This window comes from Phyllostomus discolor, chromosome 14 (assembly GCF_004126475.2).
Source record: "Phyllostomus discolor isolate MPI-MPIP mPhyDis1 chromosome 14, mPhyDis1.pri.v3, whole genome shotgun sequence".
NCBI lineage: Eukaryota > Metazoa > Chordata > Mammalia > Chiroptera > Phyllostomidae > Phyllostomus > Phyllostomus discolor.
The window spans coordinates 35,894,494-35,915,193 of record NC_040916.2 but is presented as its reverse complement, the minus strand read 5'-3'; the positions used below and the strand labels follow the sequence as shown (position 1 = coordinate 35,915,193).

Here is a 20,700-nt window from a genome sequence, read left to right as displayed (position 1 = left end):
GCAAAGAAGGACCAAAATATCTGAGAGCTCTCTTTCTGTAGAAGACTACAGAACTTTCATTAATGTCCAAACGATCTGCATTTCTTCAAGAAGCAGTCCTCGTCTCTCAGTATTTTACCTAAAGAGATTATAACCAATAAACTTCCATTTTACAAAATATACAAAACTACAAAAAAATTTAAAAAAAGAAAGTAGTTTTATAGCAATTTTTCAGAGTGGCAATTTGAAATACTGAATTTTCTACTTACTCTAATTCTTCAAGTGACACATATATTAATCTCTAAGTGGCTAGTATGTTTATAGCAATCAATAAATGTTTATTTACTCAACAAATATGCCCACTATACACCAGGTGCTAGGCTGAGTAAGACACAGCAGTGGTCCTCAAAGAACTCACATGTCAATTACTTTCCCTTATTGATTTTTATTGCAGTAAAATACACATACTACTTACCATTTTAACCGTTTTTAGGTGCACAGTTCAGTGGCATTAAGTATGTTAGCACTGTTGTGCAACCACCACCACAATCCACCTCCAGAACTTTTTCATCATTCCCATACTGAGATTTTGGCCCCATTAAACAATAATCCCTCCACCCCCTCTTCGAAAGAGCAAGCAGAGAGCTTGTCCTATTATCAGGAACTAACGTTTTCCGATAGGTCAGATTAGCTGACCAGAAACATAAAGGACACTCTCAGAATTCTAACCTCCCTGACCTGTGCTACCTGGAATTGCTCCTGTTTTATTAACGTGTCAAACCTCTCTGATAGGCTAGGGACCACAAAATGAAATTCCTATTGAATTCATGAAGGCAGGGAATAAATGATGGGGAAAAATAGATATCTACACCCAAAAGGTGTATTTCTAAATTTCCCCAACCATTGAAACGCCTTGGTCATTTAGAAACCTAATCTAGGGCCAAGTATGAACTTTACGTGAGCGATTCAAGCGTGGAGAGGTTAAAGTCCTGATCAATGGTATATTAACCGGAAATGGACCCCTGGCATTTCCCTTTCAGTTATATCGCCCATTAAATGACTTCTTAGCTGATTATCTTTTTGAACAAATTCATTTACGGTCTTTCTACGAAGCTGTGAAGTTGCTCTCCTACCCTTAGGGAAGGGAAGGGAAGAGAGCAGCATTAAAAAAAGGCACCGTCAGCCACTTCTTCACGAATAACAGAAAAAGCAGTGAACAATCTGAATTCTGGCTCCGGAGCTGAGACACCTGGTCTAAAACCTGCGCGGGCAGGGGTGGGGGTAGGGGCGCGTAGACAGAGGTCAGGAAATGCTGGTAAAATTACCTTCACCACAAGGAAACCTGAAGACTTCGGGACAGACTACAACCCACTACTTTTCTCAACAGCCACGGTAGAGGAGGCTGAACCGAAATGACGCGCTCACGGTGCACCCCATCACTGCCCACGTCCAGTCCTGCAGCCCCCTTCACCCAGCACCTCGCGGAAGGCCGCAGAAGCGGGAAATCAAAGGACGGGTGAAGAATTTGGAGAAAATGGGGCCAATGTGCTCTGGCGAGGATTACAGGAGCAGGCGAGGAATCCATCAACTCAGGATTCAGGGTGCCCAACTCTCACACTTTCCCTAAAACATCTTGCACGGCACGCCCGCCGTTTCGAGCGCTCCTAGCAACCACTTGCGCTTCAAAGCGGAAATACGACCCGAGTCCCGCCCTCCCCGGACCAACCAAAACCTAGCAGGGAAGCTCCTTGGCCCAATCATTTCAGCGGGAACTATGTACAACCAATACGAGGCAGGCACAGGAGGGCGGGCTGTAGGGGTCGCGGGCGCACGCGCGGTTGGGAGTGGGGCCTGGGTTCTGTGGCCGTGTGGGGAGTTGCGTGCCGGTGCACTCGTGTTGGCTCTCAAAATCCGCGCGTAATCGCTGCCGCCTTCTCCTGCCCTCGCCATGTTCCTCACCCGGTCTGAGTACGACAGGTATGTCCGGCAAGCGAAAATGGGGTTGGGGTCATGGGTGGGCAGGCCAGGGGCCCAGCTTTGGCCTGGGTTCTGCCGTGTCATGGGGCGCTCCAGGAACCCGGGCTAGTCTAGCTTGGGGATCTCTTGCCCACCCAACCGCCCGCTGTGATTCCCCAGGGTATACTTGTGCCTATCGGCCGTCCTTGTCCTACCGCTGAGTCACTGCTGGGTCCTAGCTCGGTGCGGAAGCGAGAAGCCCTGCTTTGTGCTTGGGGGAAGCAGGCTGAGGGGCGGTTCTCCGACCTTTAACCCGGAGGAGGCCAGAGGTCACCCCCCCTACCCCGTTCATCTTTTCTTGCCACCTTTATAAAAACTGTAAACGTGCTGCCTGGAAGAAAAAGCAACTAGAGAATATTTAGTGAGTTTGATACTGTCAACTCCCCTTTTCTTGTAGGAAAAGAACCTCGTTTTCCATTTCTTAGTGGTGGGCATAGAGCAGCCTTTCCTTGGAGATGTAGTAGGGCATGCTGGGACGTACGGTTTCCGCAAAAGCGCGAAGGCAATCTCGGCGGTGCCCAGATACAGTGTCTGGAATCTGACTTTATAGGAACTGGTATTTACACTGGTTTTCTCATAGTGCCGATTCCACTAGCCCTAGGCTTCTCTGACTTTTTAAAGAAGTGAAGGCAAGCCAGATCTGTTCTATATCAAAATTGAGACTATTATATTTACTTTAAAAATGCTTCTCAGGGCCTGGAAATATTAAGCAGTATGAAATTGCACATATGCTACAGACATTTTTACTTTCAGTTTCTGTTTTGATCAGTTAAGTTTAAACAGCCTCCCCGCCCCCCCCCCAAGAAAGGCAGATGTTTTCTTTGTCCTAGGTGGCTGGAGAAGCTGCCTTTCTTGCCAGGTACTCATACACTTTCTCAGAAGTTCTGTCGCCTGAAACTACAACTTCATGCTTCTACTGACTCATACACGTAGTATGTGAAATTTTAAAACTGACAGCTCTTCCTACTGTCCTGTGAAGTGACTTAGTCAGTGTTTAACTTCGAGAGCATTGAGGTTTTACTTAACATCTTTATTTTGCTTTGTGTCACTCATTTCTTGTGTCTTCCCGGGAAGGTCCTAGAGTACAGTCCTTTTTCATTTAAATTTTAGCTGATGTATTGTACTTGAGCATGTGCTGTGTGTAAGGCGCTGTTCTAGTTGCTGGCCGTAGAGCAGCGAATAAAATCAAGATCCTTGCCCCATACAGGAGACTGTCGAACTGTTGAAAAAAGTAACTACAGGATGAATCAGATTTACATTCATGTCATTAGAGAAATCCAACACTGGGAGTTTTGATGAATTACATTCAGTGTTAGGGGGTCATGGAAAACTTCACAAAGGAGTTGATATTTAAACTGAGTCTTGAGAAAGCAAGGTTTTGACCAATATGGACAAATATGGATAAGTCAGGAGTTTTGAGGCAGAGATTGTAGAATGTACGAACAAGAGCATCAGAAAGCACAGTGCATATTTGGGAAATTCCAGTCTGTCTGGCACATGATAATGTGTGGGAATAGTGGGAGATAGAGAAAAATAGGATGGTCCTAGATATTGAGTGGTTTTCACCATGAAGCTAAGGAGTGTGGGTCTTATTCTATAGGTAACTGGGTGTCGTAGCTTTTGTTTTAAGGAGTTACACAGTCATAATTGTTACAGAGATTAATGGACTGGCTTAGGGGGAAAAGTGAGTCAATCCCAGTTAGAAGGCTATTGCACTAGTCGGGTGCAAGGTAATGAGGGCATTGAGAATGGAAGAGAGTGTTGAGTGACCGTGTAGGAGGAATTTGATGTACATTGATATGACTTGGCATATGGTTAATATGGGAGAAGATAGGGAGGAATGGATTAGCATATTCAGAATTTCTGGCTTGGGGAACAGGGAGATGGGAGGCGTTTTAAAATAAAACTGAAATGGGAATGTCAGGAGGAGGTGATTTTGCGAGAACGGCTGGATTTGAAGAGAGACTTCAGACTGGAGAATGTCGAATGTTCGGTGTTGCGGGGACACCCAAGGAGGTGCTCAGGGGGCATCCAGATGAACACGGGAAGAGAGGTCAGGTTGGTGATAGTGGTTTGGAAGTAGGAGGTGGTACTTGGCATAGATGAAGTAACTCTGGAAACAGTCAAGTTTAAGAGGGCCAAGAGCAGAACCCCGTGTTACGGAGGACATAGTAATGCGTCACTGGGATGAAGTTCCTGAACTGGAGTGAAAATCCTGCACTGGAGGAGTACTGCACACTTGACAACGTTCCTGCTCGCTCTGTGCAGTTCAGTACTGATGGTCTCGTGGCAGAGGCAGGATGGGGTCTGTTTTTTTGTTTTTCCATTTGAAGGAGTTAAAGCGAGTAAGTGGCAGAACTAGAACTTAATCCCAGGTCTTCTGTCTTTGGACTTTTCTCCAGTGATTTAAAAAAAAAAATCTTCCTTAGAGTCCTAAACTTCCTTTTAAATGCCCTCAGGGATGCTACCTCTGGGGCCCACGGGTGGCCAGGGTGGCGGGACCCTCCTTTCACCCCTGATTTAGCCCCGGTGACTCCCGCGGGTGGTCTGGTGGAACAGTTGAAGCTTGGGCTCTGTAGTCCTGTTGCTTAAACTCGAATTCCAGCTCAGCCTCTCACATGCTGCGTGCCTTTGGGCAAAGCACTTGCCTCCTAGTCCGTTAACTTCCTCATCTGGAAAATAGTATCTACCTTAGAATACTACTTCGTAGGATTGTTTAGAGGATTGAGTTAAATCATTTAAAGGTTTATAATAGTACCAGACGTATAGTAGTTATGTAGTAAATGTCAACTTGTATTATTTGTTTTGTATTTTGGGGATTTATATACAACTCTTTTAAAAGAAGAGTTTTGTTTTTTTTTAAATCTTATCAGAATTGGTGAATTTTTTTCAAAGATTTTCTTTATTTGTTTTAGAGAGGGAAGGGAAGGAGAAAGAGAGAGAGAGAGAAACATCAATGTGCAGTTGCTGGGGGTCATGGCCTGCAACCCAGACATGTGCCCTGACTGGGAATCGAACCTGCGACACTTTGGTTCGCAGCCCGCACTCAATCCACTGAGCTACGTCAGCCAGGGCAAAAGAAGAGTTTTTGATAAAACAAATTTGAAAACGTTATGCTATATCGTATTATATCTCTCAAAATCCAGACTCCACAAACCAAGAATCATAACTGTTTCCATTCATTTGTTCCAGTATTTTTTAAGTATCCATTGTGTGCTGAAAGTTTTTCTAGCTAAGACCGTTATTGGTGCTTCTTCTCCACGGGAATTCCCAACAGGCTGGCGTGAGGAGGGGTGGGGAGGTGTTCAGAGAGAAAAGCAGTCTGCCAGGTAGTTGGTATAAATATATACTGAGTGAATGAACTGGCTTAGGCTGTAGGGATTGCACAGATCTCGATCTGTTGTTCAGGTAACAGTACTAATTCATGAAAATAAGTAGAGCAAACCTGTGACTGACTTTTACTAAAAAGTAAGATATTAACATCAAATGCAATGGAAAGATGATAAGGATAAATGCACGTTTTCTTGGGAATTGCCTGATAGTTTGGGGGCATGAATTTACCAAAGGAATTCCAGATTGATTCGGCATTGAGGCAGAAAGTCACCTCTTCTCTTTGGGTCAGTTTGAGACTTTCTGGGAGTGGTGCAGAAGTGTTCCCTGCACCGCTTCCATCCCTTGAAAAGCAGTAATGGACACACACACACACACACACACACACACACACACAAGCTGCAGGTTGTGGTGGGTGTGGAATGACACACATCCTGGGGCCGTTCCAGCTGGGCGTCTAGGAACTTGAGGTCAGTGTCTCTATGCTTGTTTTTTCTGACAATTTTTTATACCTTTTTTTTTATTATAGGGGTGTAAATACGTTTTCTCCTGAAGGAAGATTGTTCCAAGTGGAATATGCCATTGAGGCTATCAAGGTATAGTATCAAGTGGCGTAGTTTTTGAAATTTCATGACAACTGAAAGCTTTGCTGGTGGACCAGAGTAAAAGTGTTTTCTCTATCCTTTAGAAACTGTTCTTTACCTCCCTTTAACCAACCACTATTAGCCATTTTAGTAGCAATTTCAGTCCCATTCCTAAAGTCTGTTTTAAAACTTTTTGAATCGATAACTGCTTCATAATTATATAAGTGGCTTTGTCTCAGTGGATTGGATGTGTTCATAATCTTCTTGACTATAAAGGGGGCGGGGTACAGAAGTTCAGAGTTAGTACCTGGGAGATATTTTTAACAAACCCTTCAACTGCTCGCCGGTATTCTTAGTGAGGTTGTGAATTTGTATTTGATTAAGAGATGTGTTCTGTAATTTAGTAACAGAATCGAATAGTTCAAAATGAGTATTTAAAAAAACTAGAAAGTAGGCTAAAGCTCTCATGTAGGAACTATATTTGTTGGGTAACGGGTGATCTGAACTCTGGCTTAGGTCGTCTAGGGTAAGGCCCAGGCGCCGGTATTTTTGAGAACTCCCCCAGGGATGACGCTGATGTCCAGCGAGAGCTGAGAATCACCAACCCAGTCCAGCCTGTCTCCCTGTGCCTCAGTCTGCGCTACATCCCCAGACAGCCTCTATTTGTATAGTTCCGGTGACAGAGTGTTTTCTCGTTATGTAAATCATCCTGTGTGGAAATAGTTCATAATGATTTAGAAGTTTATCCTTGTATTGAATCAAAAGTCAAACTTCCTGAAGTGTCCTTTATTTGGTTCTAGTTCTCCTCTTGAACCACACACGATGTTTAAACCTCTTCCAAGGGACAGCTCCTCAGATGACTGAAGAGAGCTGTTGTGTTTCTTTCTAAGCTACCTCTTCTGGAAAGAGTGCATGGGCAGAAACAGTTGCAAGAGAATCCGGAAAGGAGGAAAAGAGATTTCGATTGGCTGGGGACATAGAAGTGAAGGAGGAAGCGCTGTGATAGATAGTGGGCCGGAAATTGATGGGCCAGCTTTGAGTGCCTGTTTTTACTTCCGGTCATCTTTGCCCTGTATTGAAACCATACATTACAGCCCTGGCTGGCGTAGCTCAGTGGATTGAGTGTGGGCTGCGAACCAAAGTGTCGCAGGTTTGATTCCCAGTCAGGGCACATGCCTGGGTTGCAGGCCACGGGCCCCAGCAACCACACATTGATGTTTCTCTCTCTCTTTCTCCCTCCCTTCCCTCTCTAAAAATAAATAAATAAAATCTTAAAAAAAAAAAAAGGAAAGAAAGAAACCATACATTACTATGAAGAGGCTACCAGAATTCCAAGCTGTGGCATTCATTTTGAGCCCCAGCTAAGTTCCTCCCATGTATGCGAGCCAAGAGTAGTGCTCAGTTTTGGGGTTCTCCTTTAAGCCTCTTACTGCTAGTAATTTCTAGATTGCTTAGAGATAATGAGGTGGTATCTGATCTCCCTAGCCCTAGATAGTGATGTGGCTCTTAATGGATGCAATTTAACCTTTGTGAAAATTCAGGCTCTTTGGTGTTTACATAATCTGGCTGTTGCCCTGGCAACTTATGAGTGACCAATGAGAAAGCGATTTGATAGCGGTAAGGATTCAGTAGTATGAAAGCAGCTGGAGAGATGACTAAAAATGGCTGACAGTAGAAATGACCCCTTGGACGTACTGTACGGATGGCATGGGTGAGATGTAGCCAGCAGAGGTGGGGGGGATGCCTTCAGAGTCGGTTTCTAGGGGCCGGAGTGAAAGTCTGTGTCCGTGTCAGAATTACTGTATTACACTGAGCATCTGGACGTTGGCTGCTCTTCTAATGAGTTTTATTAAAGAAACGCTACAGAGAGTTCATATGTTCCTTCTTTTCCCTTCTCCTTCTCCCCGGGCTGCACCAAGGGGAAGCGGGTAGTGTTTAGGCAAAATTGTAATCTAGAAATACCTGGGCATAAATGCAAGCGTACAAAACAACATTATCTTGATTTTGATGTATTGTAGAGCCTATCTCATGCTGACATGTTGTTATGCATATGATGCATGGAATTCTTTGGAATCCTTGGCAGTAACAGGCTTCAAGAGTCTGGTCCTCACAGTGGCAGCCATTGCTTTGTAGAGCTAACTAAGATGGTGGTAACTCAGAGGCGAGAGCACAGGGTCTTGGAAGGCTTTATGAATGATGGGTGGGCTTGGACAGGCGGGGAGGCGGCGTGAGCAGAGGGGCAAGGGCAGCAGAAAATACAGCATGGGAAGATGGGTTGGGCTGTGCCTGAGGGATTTTGTTGGGGAATAATGAGTACTAAGGTTGGAAGAGAAAAGGGGAATTAGGTTTTGAGAACTTGGGAAGCTTATTTGGATTTGGTGTTACAAGCAATATAGGGAGATACTAGTTCTTCAGAGAAGTAGTGTAATGAAAGTAGCCTTTTGTTGGGTCTGTCAGGCCATAACATGAAAGATACATTGGGAGAGAGAAATTAAAGACAGGAGACTGAGTAGGAGGTGGTAGAAGTAAGCTATGCAAACTAGAATAACTAACATTTGTTGCTCATTTATTATGTACTAGGCATCATTTTAACCATTTTAATGTATTGATTAAATACATTAAATGTATTGTATTAAAATGCTTCTGGGTGTAAGCATTATTATTGTTATCCTCATTTTGCAGACAAGGAAACTGAGACAGAGCGGTAGGTGATGGGGATGGGGAGATAAAATTAAGCCACATTGTGGACTGCTAGTGACCTCAAAAACTTAGTATTCTTACCTTGTTGATGGTTTTTCTTTTCTCTTATTTTTTATTTTTTTAAAAGATTTTATTTATTTATTTTTATAGAGGGAAAGGGAGGGAGAAAGAGAGGGAGAGAAATATCAATGTGTGGTTGCCTCTGGCATGCCCCCCACCAGGGACCTGGCCCACAGCCCAGGCATGTGCCCTGACTGGGAATCGAACCAGTGACCCTCTGGTTCACAGGCTGGCGCTCACTCCACTGAGCCACACCAGCCAGGGCTTTCCTTTTTTTTTTTTTAAGTAAGTTATTTTTCTGGAGCTACATAGATTTGAGGAATATCACCTTTCGGAACAGATAAGATAGCAGAAGTGAAAAGAAACCAGGTCTAGAAAAAACTAGAGTTTTATTATTTCCTTGCCCAGTATGTTTAGAACTTCAGAATCTGCCCCTCTCCAAAACATTAGCATTAAAGTTGATTGTTTTCAGATACTTTTGAGATCTTATTGAACTTCAAAATTCTGTAAATCAGTGCTCTTGCCATCAACAGGAGCAGGGTGCTCCGTATTCTCTCCGTGTGCTGGCTGTGGCTGATTGGGGCGTCTGTCTTGTGAAGACACACAGAAAAGTTCCTGGGAGTGTGTGTGACTGTCCTTTGACCTGCACGTGATAACCATAACATGTTTCTCTTCAGCTTGGTTCTACAGCCATTGGAATCCAGACGTCGGAGGGGGTGTGCCTCGCTGTGGAGAAGAGGATTACCTCCCCACTCATGGAGCCAAGCAGCATTGAGAAGATTGTAGAGATCGATGCTCACATAGGTGAGGAGTCGGGAGAAGCTGCTCTGTAGGATCAGGCCTGGGCTAACTAGTCTTTGATGTTCCAAGGGAGGTTCTTGGGTTGAACGTCTTAGCCCCTGTTGGCTGTCGATTTCCAGACAGTAGGCCAGCGTGCGTAAGAGAGACGTAGGAAGCAGCTGCAGGGCTCGTTTACTTCCTGAAGTTCCCTTCTCCCTCAGGTTTGGACTCTGTAAGTGTGGTGATTGTTGAAACGTGTAAAGGTTGAGTCAAAGGCTAGCTCCCTGTGATGGCTGGGTCTGCACTGATGCAGAACATTAGCCCAGTAGGAGGCCACTGGGAGCTGAGGGTTCTGGTGAAGCAGAGGGTGGTGTGGGAAGCTACAGGAGTTCACCGAAAAAGAGTAGTTCTTAAGGATCTTCAGATCTTCAGATCTATCTTTTTACTCCCTGTCTCCCCCTATTCCCCCCGCCTTTGTTTTGTCTCTGTTATAATTTCCCTGCCTTAGCTTTAGCATCTTTGTAGTGAGTAGTTCTGCTTATTTGCTGCATGGCATTTTAGTTGGCTGTCCAGATTTTCTTAGCCTATCTGATCATCTAATTACGAAACATCGGTAAAATAATTGCTTGAAGGCATCCGAACCAAATGCCATGGTAACTCTGGGAGCTTAATATTCCCTCTTTTCATAGATATAGAAACTGAGATTTAGTCCTTTAATGTTAGAACATTGTGTCGACTTTATGTCAAGTCACCTGTCTTTTGGAGGTAGGTCAGTGTTACTTCATTCAACAGATTGAGAGCCTACTATGTGCCAGACACTGTGCTAGTCCCCAGGGGTACAGGGAGGAATGAGACATCATCCTTGTCTCCTGGAAGCATACAGTCTAATCGTGGAGGTGGACATGCACACAAGTGCAATTCAGCGACGTCGATATTGAGAATGGCTGCTGCGTGTGCTCAGCTGGGGTACAGAGGAGGAAATAATTAGTTTTGCCTGAGGCCCGTGGTAGTGGGGCTTTCAGAAAAGGATTCCATAAAGGTGATGCTTGCGCTGAGTTGAATTCTACAAGATGAGGAAGGAAGTTTTACCAAGTGAACAATGTCTCGCTGTAACAGCAGAGCAGTCTGATCAGAGGGAATGGAAAGGAGCAGAGCCTTGCTGTGTAAAATATAAAATACGCTGGCACAGCAGTCTGATAGGACCGAGAGGTGGACGGGCTGTGGCGAGAAAGGAGTCCAGGGAAGAGCCTAAACTCGGTCCTTTTGCGTTGATGGGCAGTGTGTTAAGCATTGAGGTAATAACAGATTTGGGTTTTAGAAAGAGCATTCTGATAACCATGTTGAAGGTAGAGTGAAAGGGGCCAAGACTGGAGGTAGGGAGACGGGGTAAGAAATTGCTTTTAATCCAAACAGAGAGAAATGAGGACTTTACCTAGGGCTGGGGCCAGACAGTGGAGAGGTGAGGACTAACAACAGCCTTGTTAATCAGATGGAGTTTGACAGAATTTGGGATGTGGTTGGTTGTGGGGGCCAAGGAGGAAGAGAGAGTCTAGAAGGGAAGTAACTGGAATCGAGTCTGTGGTATGTCCAAGTGGCTACAGTGAGGGAGTCATCTGGTGTGATTTGTAGGTCCAAGACGTGGCAGTGACAGGTGGGCTGCAGACTTGGGTTCGAGTCCCGGCGTGTAAAGGAACAGCCACAAATTTACTACCTTGGACCATCAGGCAGACTTGCCCACTAATATGTTAGTTGGTTTGTGTTTGGTCAGGGAAATGAAAAGGCTTTTGATTTTATTCTGGGGTCTTCCATCAAAACTCACAGTAAGAGGGTAATTTTTTTCCTTATTTCTCCTGTTGGGGCGTTGGTGTTTGCTTAGTTTGCAGGTACGTCACGGCCTACAAAGAGTGCTAAAGGGATGCTAAAGGGTGAAATATGTGGAAATTCATGTTTGATCAGCCGTTTCTCTCTTCTGTCTTAGTAGCTGGACTTCTTTGTCATTGCAGATGGTTTTTTATTCATTTGTACTAAATTATACTTGGAGTTCAGTGCAGATAATTTCCCATCTGATCTCTGGGGTATATTGGTGTGGGATTGCTGAATGGCACCCTGGTTCCACTGCAGAATTTCAGTATTTCCTGAGTGGATGAAAGGGTTCTACAAGGATTGGGCTGCTGGGTCATATGTTACTTTTACATTACAGGTTGTGCCATGAGTGGGCTAATTGCTGATGCTAAGACTCTAATTGATAAAGCCAGAGTGGAGACACAGGTAAGATTAGCCTCATCTCTCCTTTCTGCCAGGGTGCTTGGGTTCCTTGTTTAGTGCTGCTGCAGCTGTGTGGGCTGCATTACAGGTTATCTGTGCGGAGCTTCTGGGAGTGATTTGGGTAGAATCACTAGTTACAACTAGTTACAACAATTAGTTACAAGTTTTGAAGGCTTGGAGGCTAGCCACCCAACCATGGCAGCTTTAAGGAAGCCCTCGTAAATAGCGCTGACAGTCTCTTGCTCCTTTTTGATCTGCCTTCTATACGCAAGCGTGCTCTGTTCCCTGACTTTCTGTGGGAGCACATAGCGGGAGGTAAACAGAGCTGAAGGACATCCTCCCCCCAGCCGCCTTGGCTGCTGGGCTTACAGACAACAGCTCTCCTGCGGTGAGGAATGACAGGTACCAGTTGACAAATGCTGGTCAGGAGTACTGAATTTTTTTTGAAAAATTTTTTTTAAGATTTTATTTATTTTTAGAGAGGGAAGGGAGGGGGAGAGAGAGAGAGAGAGAGAGAAACATCAATGTGCAGTTGCTGGGGTCATGGCCTGCAACCCAGTCATGTGCCCTGACTGGGAATCAAACCTGCCATGCTTTGGTTCACAGCCCAGGCTCAATCCACTGAGCTATGCCAGCCAGGGCTTGAATTTTTTTTTTTTTTTTTTTTTTACTGAGCACCTGCTGCCTGGAGAGCAAGACTAGTAAAAAAATATATATATGTGTGTGTGTGTGTGTGATGGGTAAAATTTTTTGCACTTATTTGCTGTCAGTACTTATGTGAGAATAAGTCATTTAATTCGAATACCAACAGAACGGTAGGTAAGGTAGGATCTTGAGGGAAACTGGCACCCAGCTCTTCGCATTCCTGTAGTGAAAAGACTGAACTGGGTGCTGTGAGGCAGTAACTGTTCTCGAGGGAGCAGCCCTCCGGTCCAGCGTTGCTTAGGGCCCTTTGGTAACAGTCCATCTCGGAGCATTTCTCCTCCCATGTAGCCCCGAGCATTCGAGTTTAATGTTAAGGAAGTCACCCTGGAACTTGAGGCTTTGCTTCCAAGCACAGTTCAAGGTCCGGGGCGTGTGCAGTGTGCTGGTGGGGCTGTTGGCAGGCCCTTCTCTTTGGAAGGTAGACCATGCTTGGCTCCTCTTCCAGAACCACTGGTTCACCTACAATGAGACGATGACGGTGGAGAGTGTGACCCAGGCGGTGTCCAATCTGGCTCTGCAGTTTGGAGAAGAAGATGCAGATCCAGGTGCCATGGTGAGTGGGGCTTATGTCGAGTTTCCTGGCTGTTCTGTGGGACCGAGGTCGTTTATCCTCTAAACTTAGCTTTCCCAGCTGCCTTCTCCGGCCACCCCCCCCCCCCACCCCAAAGCCAGTTATCTTAATGCCTCTTGTTTTTGGTTCTAGTCTCGTCCCTTTGGAGTAGCACTGTTATTTGGAGGAGTTGATGAGAAAGGACCTCAGCTGTAAGAACCATTTTGTTCTATTTTTTTCTGCTTCCTTTTTCGGAGAATTATTTTAGTTTGGGTTGGAAACTGGTAGTTTAAATCAACTGAGATTAGTGTTGTAAAAGGCAAAGAGCTTCTAACTCTGAAGTTCAGCGGTTCTTTGTTGTTTATATGAAGTCACATTTGGGGATCCTCTGAAGAACTCCCCTGTGGAACCAGGGCTGATTCTGGGAAGAAGCAGGAGGAACTTGGTTCTCGTAGTCAGGGGATGTGTTTGAGAGCTTGGCGTTGGAGCGTTGCTCTGATCCCTGCCCGCAAACGTGTTTGGGACAGGCACACCCCAGTGCCGTGTTCATACAGACTGTACTGTAACTCTCTTCTCAATTCCTGGGGAAGCTTTTAGTTTGCTTAAACACTTTTTAAAAGATCAGCTTCCTCCAGGCATAGAACATCCTTTGCATTTGTGCCTCCATATTTTGGTGGAGTTTCCTGACCATAGGCCAAGCATTTATGTGTTTAGTGAGGTGTTTGTCACCTAAAATACCACCACTCTTAAGCGTTGTAATCCTCTTCTTTTGGGGGGGTTTACAGGTTCCACATGGACCCCTCTGGGACCTTTGTACAGTGTGATGCTCGAGCAATTGGCTCCGCTTCAGAGGGTGCCCAGAGCTCCTTACAAGAAGTTTACCACAAGGTAATTAAGCGTTCCCACTTGTGGTATGTATACCTATACTACATCTGTGCTGATAAACATTCCCACTTTCGTTAGTTTTAAAATCATGATACAGCTTACAAACAATAAGATGGACAGATTCTGAGAGTTGTGCCTGCACCACCCAAGGTGGAGACTGCTCCCCCCACTCCCCGAGATGCTTGTCTCCTCTCCGGTCCATGTCTCTCCCTTGCAGCCACGTGGACCACCACCGATTAGTTTTGTCGATTCTTGCACTTTTTATAAATGGAATCATACTATTTCTATTCTCACGTCTGCCTTTTTCATTCGACATACTGGTTTTGATCTACTCCTGTTTTTGCCCACAGCAGTAGTTTCTCCTCATTGCTGTGGAGCGCTGTGGCATAGATATACCACAGCTTGTTCATCCTTGATCTTCACAGCTCTCCACGGCAGCTTACACTTTCTAGTCTGCCTCGGGGAACGCGTGGGCCTTGGCACTCTTCCTCTTTGTGGGGCAGGAAGGCCCGGTCTGGGAAACGCGCTGTGGCTGAAGGCTGACGCACACATCGTTCAGGTGTGTTCTCCAGAGACCCCTGCTCGCCTCAGCCCCTAACAGTACTGACTTGACGTCTCGGGGAGTGAAGTACAAAACAAAAAGGAATCGATTTTCTAAGCCATTGGGCCACCTTCTTAGATCATTTAGGAATTATTACTCATAGGATATTACCAACACTGTCTTGCTTCTAAATTAAAAGAAGATATCAAGAGGATAGCCCTTTACCCTTCTTCGGAGACCACTTACCATTAAAAGCTGGTAACTTTGTTCTGCTTTAAAATAAGACTTTTTTCTCTGAATAAATGTATTCTCCTTGTTTATCATTTACTGGAATTCTAGTACTTGTAATGCGCTGTACTTACTCAGATGTACGCTCTATTAATAGTTGCTAAGTCACTTCTTCAGGGAGGTGCGGGGGAATCTCTGAAGGGAGGAGAGGTTGGGTACAAGTAATGGCCGCTCTCCTCACCCTCTGTTTCCAGTCGATGACTCTGAAAGAAGCCATCAAGTCTTCACTCATCATCCTCAAACAAGTGATGGAAGAGAAGCTGAATGCAACGAACATAGAGGTATTTTTCTGGTTTACTGGCTTTTATTCGAATTTCTTAGCTCCTGTTACTGAAGATTGAATGGATCGCAAAAAAATCACGCTTTTGTATGCCCGTTCTTAAGAAGGTATTGATGTCTTTTGAATAGGGAACTTTGGTAAGGTGGTGATGGCAGAAGCCAGAGTTCGGTGAGTGAAAGAGGGGAGGGGAGGTGAGGACATGGGCCACACAAGGGCCTGCTGCTTCCTCAAGACATGTCAGCAGCAGAAGGCGACATTAAAGAAAGGACTTTGTATTTTTAAGAATGGGGAAAGACTTGAAAATACTGTATGGACTGAGAAGAAACTAGTTGATAGAAAAATGTTAGAAGATATAAAAGCAGAGGTTAAATAGTGATGGGAAAGTTCTAGAAGAGGGAAGGCATGGCACCAATGAACAAGTTGGTTCCTAAGAGTAGAATTCTTTCCTATTATGTGTATTGAACACCCATTGTATGCCACGAGCCACGACAGATGCCAGGAATGCAGACATAGAAAATCCAGGTCCCATTCAGGTTGTTTACTGTGTGGTGTAGGGGACGAACGCTAACGACAGCTTGGGGTGACACTTCTCCAGCAGCAGTAAGAGTGCACTGCCACAAGAGCACAGAGCGTGCACTGGGGCCTTGGGAAAGCTTGCTGAAAGAGGTGATGTCCAGAGAGAGGACGGGAAGGTTATTCCAGGAAGAGGGAACAGCCTTGTGCAAAGGCCCAAAGACATGAAGTAAAAGCATGCATATACGGGAACTTCAGGGCTTTTGTGTGAACGCTAGGGTGTGACATGGAAGTTAGGGAGCTGGCAAGAGGTGACACTGGAGAGGCACGAACCAGGCTCTAGGTGCCCTTGCTTAGGAGGCTCAGAGCAGATGGGAGAAAAGGAGGCGGCAATGAGTGAAGATAAGGTAGGTTCGGAGGTGAATTGGCAGAGAGGTCCATATGTTATTAGATCATCTGCTGAGGGTGCTGGGTGGATGCAACAGTGAAATTAAGAGAATGGGAAGTGTTTGGACAAGCCAGATGGACAGGCATGAGTAAAAGCATTGCTGGGCCACATTGAAATACTAGCTGGTGCCCTGGCTGCTGTGGCTCAGTGGTCTGAGCATGGGCCTGTGAACCAAAGAGTTGCTGGATCAATTCCTAGTCAGGGCACATGCCTGGGTTGCAGGCCAAGTCCCCAGTAGGGGGCGTGCAAGAGGCAACCACACATTGATGTTTCCCTCCCTCTCCCCTTCCCCCTTCTCTCTCAAAATAAATAAATAAAATCTTTAAAAAAAAAAAAACCTAGCTGAGGCTGGAATCACAAACACATTGAAAAAGTCTCACAGAGGTTTTTTTCAAAAGTAAAGTGAGATAAATAGGAAAAATCTTTCCCATTCATTATGTAAATAAATGTATCATTATGCAAATGTGAGGGGACCTGTTTACTCATGCCATGATGACTATCTTCCTGATGGCAGCCCTTGGTTGAATCCTATATTGGTTTGCAGCCTGGTCCTGTGGGCCTGTTCTGTTCAGCTAGTCTGTTAGCCCCTGTAATGATTAGGGAGGACCAGCCTGTGAGCCGTGAGTGATTTGACAAGAAATTCTGTGGGCCCTCACTCTTCTCTGGTTTATTGACCTTCTGTGTTTCATCATTAGAGAGCAGTAGTAACATTTCTGTATTTTAACGTCCCTGGAATAGAACTCATGGTCTATATGGACAGGAGTGAATTGTTTTAACACATATTTTGCAGATATATTTGGGACTCTCACATTTCACATAATCAGATCTTTCAGGAGGATCTGGTGGGGACTGCAGGCTTTGAGAGAACAGATCTTCAGGAGTTTTAAGATTGTAGTCTTTTTCTCAATGTTATGTGTACATGAGGCAGGGAATAATAAACATGGAACTGGATTATGCTTATCCTGGAAGTTTCCAAATTATGTTAAATATCAGTAATGAATATTACTAACAAACGGCCTAGTATGTTTAATCTTAAGTTAAAAAAAAGAGTGAGGAAATAACACGTAAAACAAATGAAGTTCAACAGCTCTATGAGCAAAGGAGAAGTGGCACCTGTTCCTCAGTGTTGCCCCAGAATAGGCACTATGTTGTCAGCAGAGATGGTGGAAAACTTGGTAGTTTTAGTAAATTTGAAACTGACCATCTTCTGACCCTAATCTTGCATTGCTTAAATAGGTTATAATCTGGACTGCTGGTTATTATGGATAACTTTTTTTTTTTAAGATTTTATTTATTTATTTTTAGAGAGGGAAGGGAGGGAGATAGAGAGAGAGAAAGAGAGAGAAACATCAATGTGCGGTTGCTGGGGGTTATAGCCTGCAACCTAGGCATGTACCCTGGCTGGGAATTGAACCTGGGACACTTTGGTTCTCAGCCTGCGTATTATGGATAACTTTTGTCAAAACTGATTTCCTGACAAGTGTTCATAGAATTTTTTCATTGCCAGTCCTTAAAAAAATAATTTTGTTAAGTTGCCATATGGACAATTTTAAAGAAAATAATACTTAATGATAGTTAACAGTTTTTTGGTGCTTATTATAATGTTCTAGGCCAGAGGTTTCAAACTCACTTTCACTGGGGGGCCACATCAGGCCCCCACGGGGGTCTCGTGGTTGCCTTCAAGGGGCCAAATGTAATTTTAGGACTGTATAAATGTAACTACTCCTTAACTGGGGTCAAGGAGGTCAGTGCTACCAACAAGTAAAAACAAGGTGCTGGGTGAGATAAAACAAGGTGGAGGCGGGCTGTGGGCCTTGTGTCTGCCACTTGTACTCTAGGCACTGTCCTTAAGCACTTTACACATAGTACCACATTTAATTGTCATAATTACTCAGTGAATTAGGTGCTGTCATTATCCCCTTTTACCTATGAAAATTGAGGTACAGAGTGGCCAGGGCACCTGCTGTCACACACAAGCTCAACTTGCAAGTGTGTAAATATGCTTTTAATATATTTCTAAAGGAACCTCTAACAGAAGAACATACTGACCCCATGGAATTTGCTGCTGCTTTTGATCCCTGTTGCAGTAACTTCATGAAGTGACAGTGACGCCAGGCATTTGGTTAACTAAGATGTGTGGTTAACCTCAAAATAGAAAATTTGGTCAATAAGAATGTTTATTTTGGAGTCAGAACTATTTTCAGAAGCTGTTGCCGGAAAGGATATCCCTGGGACAGCAGATCCCTTGGTTCCTACCGACCAGCTGCATCATTGCTAACGCAGCTTCTCTTTCCCAGCAGCAGGCGGACTGAGCCCAGCTGATTAACCCTTCGCTGTTTTCTTTCCAGCTAGCCACCGTCCAGCCCGGCCAGAATTTCCACATGTTCACAAAGGAAGAACTTGAAGAGGTTATCAAGGACATTTAAGGAAGTGTGATCCTCAGAGCTTCTCTGGGACCATTTCAGTTCTCCTGATTGCCCTTAACTTGTATTTCCAGCTCCTATTCCTTGGAAAATCTCCAGTGTATGTGCATTTTTTAATGATGTCTGTACATAAAGGCAGTTCTGAAATAAAGAAAAACTTAAAATATTTGTTAATAGAGTATTCTCTTCTAATGATTCTTTTGTTCGCAATGCTTCTGTTAGGGGCCAAAAACAAGAGTGGTGTTCATATCCGTACCTTTCAGAACACCTGTTCTGAGGTGGTCTCGGTGGCGCTCCCCCGTGGCTGGCAATGAACTCAAAACTAAACCAGCTCTTCCCAGTCGTTTAAGATACTGATACCACTGTAAACACATTTTAGTCCTGTAGTTAATCTTGAGTAAAGAGGTATTTTTGCTGCTTTCCTTATATGAAGGAGATGCTACTAATTGACCATCAAAATAACATGTTTTGAGTTCCTCCACAAACACTGGTGGGGTGGAGTAAGCCAGCTACAATGTTGTACAGGTTCTGGTATCCTAACAGACACCTGGGAAAGAGATTTCTTTATAATGAAGTTAAGGGCTATAAAAGAATTGAATTCCTGATCTTGGCTTCACTGGCAATCAATTACAAATCAAGAAGAGAGAATGGTATAATTCAGAAGTAGTTTACGTTATACTTGGAATGCACTACGAACTTCCCCCATTAGGTCACTGTCATGAGATTGGTTAAGATTTAAAGAAGCAATTTATTGGAGCCACAGAAATGGCCACATGAAGTTGATATTATTATACTTAACAAATGAAGAATCCAAAGCTATGTGACTATAGACAGAAAATTAAGCTGTTGGGAACTGAACTCAGATTTTCTGGTTTTAAATCATCAGCTCTTGATTTTACACCACCAGGTGCCTTGCAGCCTATATACCTACTCAGTAATAGGGAATTCTCATTGAGATTTGAAATGAACTTGCACTATTAAACTCATACTGTATTCCAGCAAAAAGCAACTTGTGTTTATGTACATTTGGAAACGTACGATGGAAAATATTTGGAAGAAATGAGTTTTTCCCTAGACACACATGTAAGGAAAGTAAGGGAGCTAGAGTATATTGTCACCAATGTTCAGGAGACTATTCTAATGATGTTAACCCTGTTATGAAATGTAAAATGATCATCAGATTAGTTTCACTCATGTTCAGCTTTTATCGAATCTTAATAGAAAATGCCTTTGAAAAATCCTGTCTCAACTTACATTTATTCAAACTTAACAGGTTGGTCATATGCCACGTGGTGCATTAGGCATTGGGGGTAGACCTATGAAAATACTAGATCTGGCCTGTGGGTCCACAAAGCTTCCAGTGCAGAGAAACAAGGCAATAAACACTGGTCCCTTTAACTCAGTAGGTTCGTGTGGACATGGACACAACACGCTGCTTTAGAGAGAGGTGAGTGTGATCACATGTTAGGGAAAACCACTGGGAACAGCACTTAGCTTGTCTTTTCGCCTCAGCTCGCACTGCCTGGACAGTGTATTTGCACCACGGACAACTGCTGAAACAGTAAACTTTATGCCTCCTACAATTGTAAGTTCAGAATTCTTGAAAGAGTAGGATTGTAGCATTCTTGAAAGAGATAGAACTTTGGTGGGTTTTTTTTTTTCTCTTTTTGTAGAATTTTAAAATTTTCTACAAGGTTTCTTGGGTCCAATTTTAAAAGAACCAGAGAAATGATCTTACTAGGAAAGAGGAATGGTTTTCTGATATGTGACTGCTTTCTATTCCTCTTTCTGCTACAAAGTTTGGGGGAAAATAATGGTTTTTAGTAATACAGGTTTACAAATTTTAGTCCCGCGAGTCGGGTAAGATTTTATGTGCAGTGTTTCACAAAGGAGATCTGACAGTATCATTTTTGTATTTAGTGCCTGCATCTCAAAATAGTCATTTTCTTGGTGCCATATACAAGGTACCACGTCCCCAGCAGCTGATAATGTTTGAGGGAGGAACAATGCATTCTGTAGGTATATGATGATAACTAAAACTAAAGGAAACCTTACAGATAATTGCAACAGTTTTAATATTGACTTAAAAAGTATAAGAGTATTTAGTAATTTCTCCAGGAGATGGCACTGTTGAGTTGTTTTTTTAAATCTTTTCAGACTGTAAGACAATAGACCTTTCATCTTTGTGTCACTAAACAAAGAAATATTCCTGTATAGCCCCACCTCTCCCCCCCAGCTAATCACATGCTACTGGAACTGACTGTCTTGTGATGTCCATAGTTGGCATAGATTAAAAAATAATCTGTATTTTAAAAAATAATCTGACACATGGTTGTTGATGGAAAGGAACACA

The 20,700-nt window shown here is 43.9% G+C and overlaps 1 protein-coding gene across 1 annotated transcript; it reads left to right on the top strand.

The window, feature by feature from the left end:
* Window positions 1-1,800: 1,800 nt before the first annotated feature.
* PSMA5 (proteasome 20S subunit alpha 5) lies at window positions 1,801-18,525 on the top strand. The gene is made up of 9 exons (XM_028503139.2): window positions 1,801-1,956; window positions 5,855-5,921; window positions 9,347-9,473; window positions 11,650-11,717; window positions 12,865-12,972; window positions 13,123-13,181; window positions 13,755-13,857; window positions 14,878-14,964; window positions 18,273-18,525. The coding sequence occupies exons 1-9, from the start codon at window positions 1,928-1,930 to the stop codon at window positions 18,348-18,350; spliced, it is 726 nt and encodes a 241-aa protein (XP_028358940.1). The 5' UTR covers window positions 1,801-1,927; the 3' UTR covers window positions 18,351-18,525.
* Window positions 18,526-20,700: the final 2,175 nt, after the last annotated feature.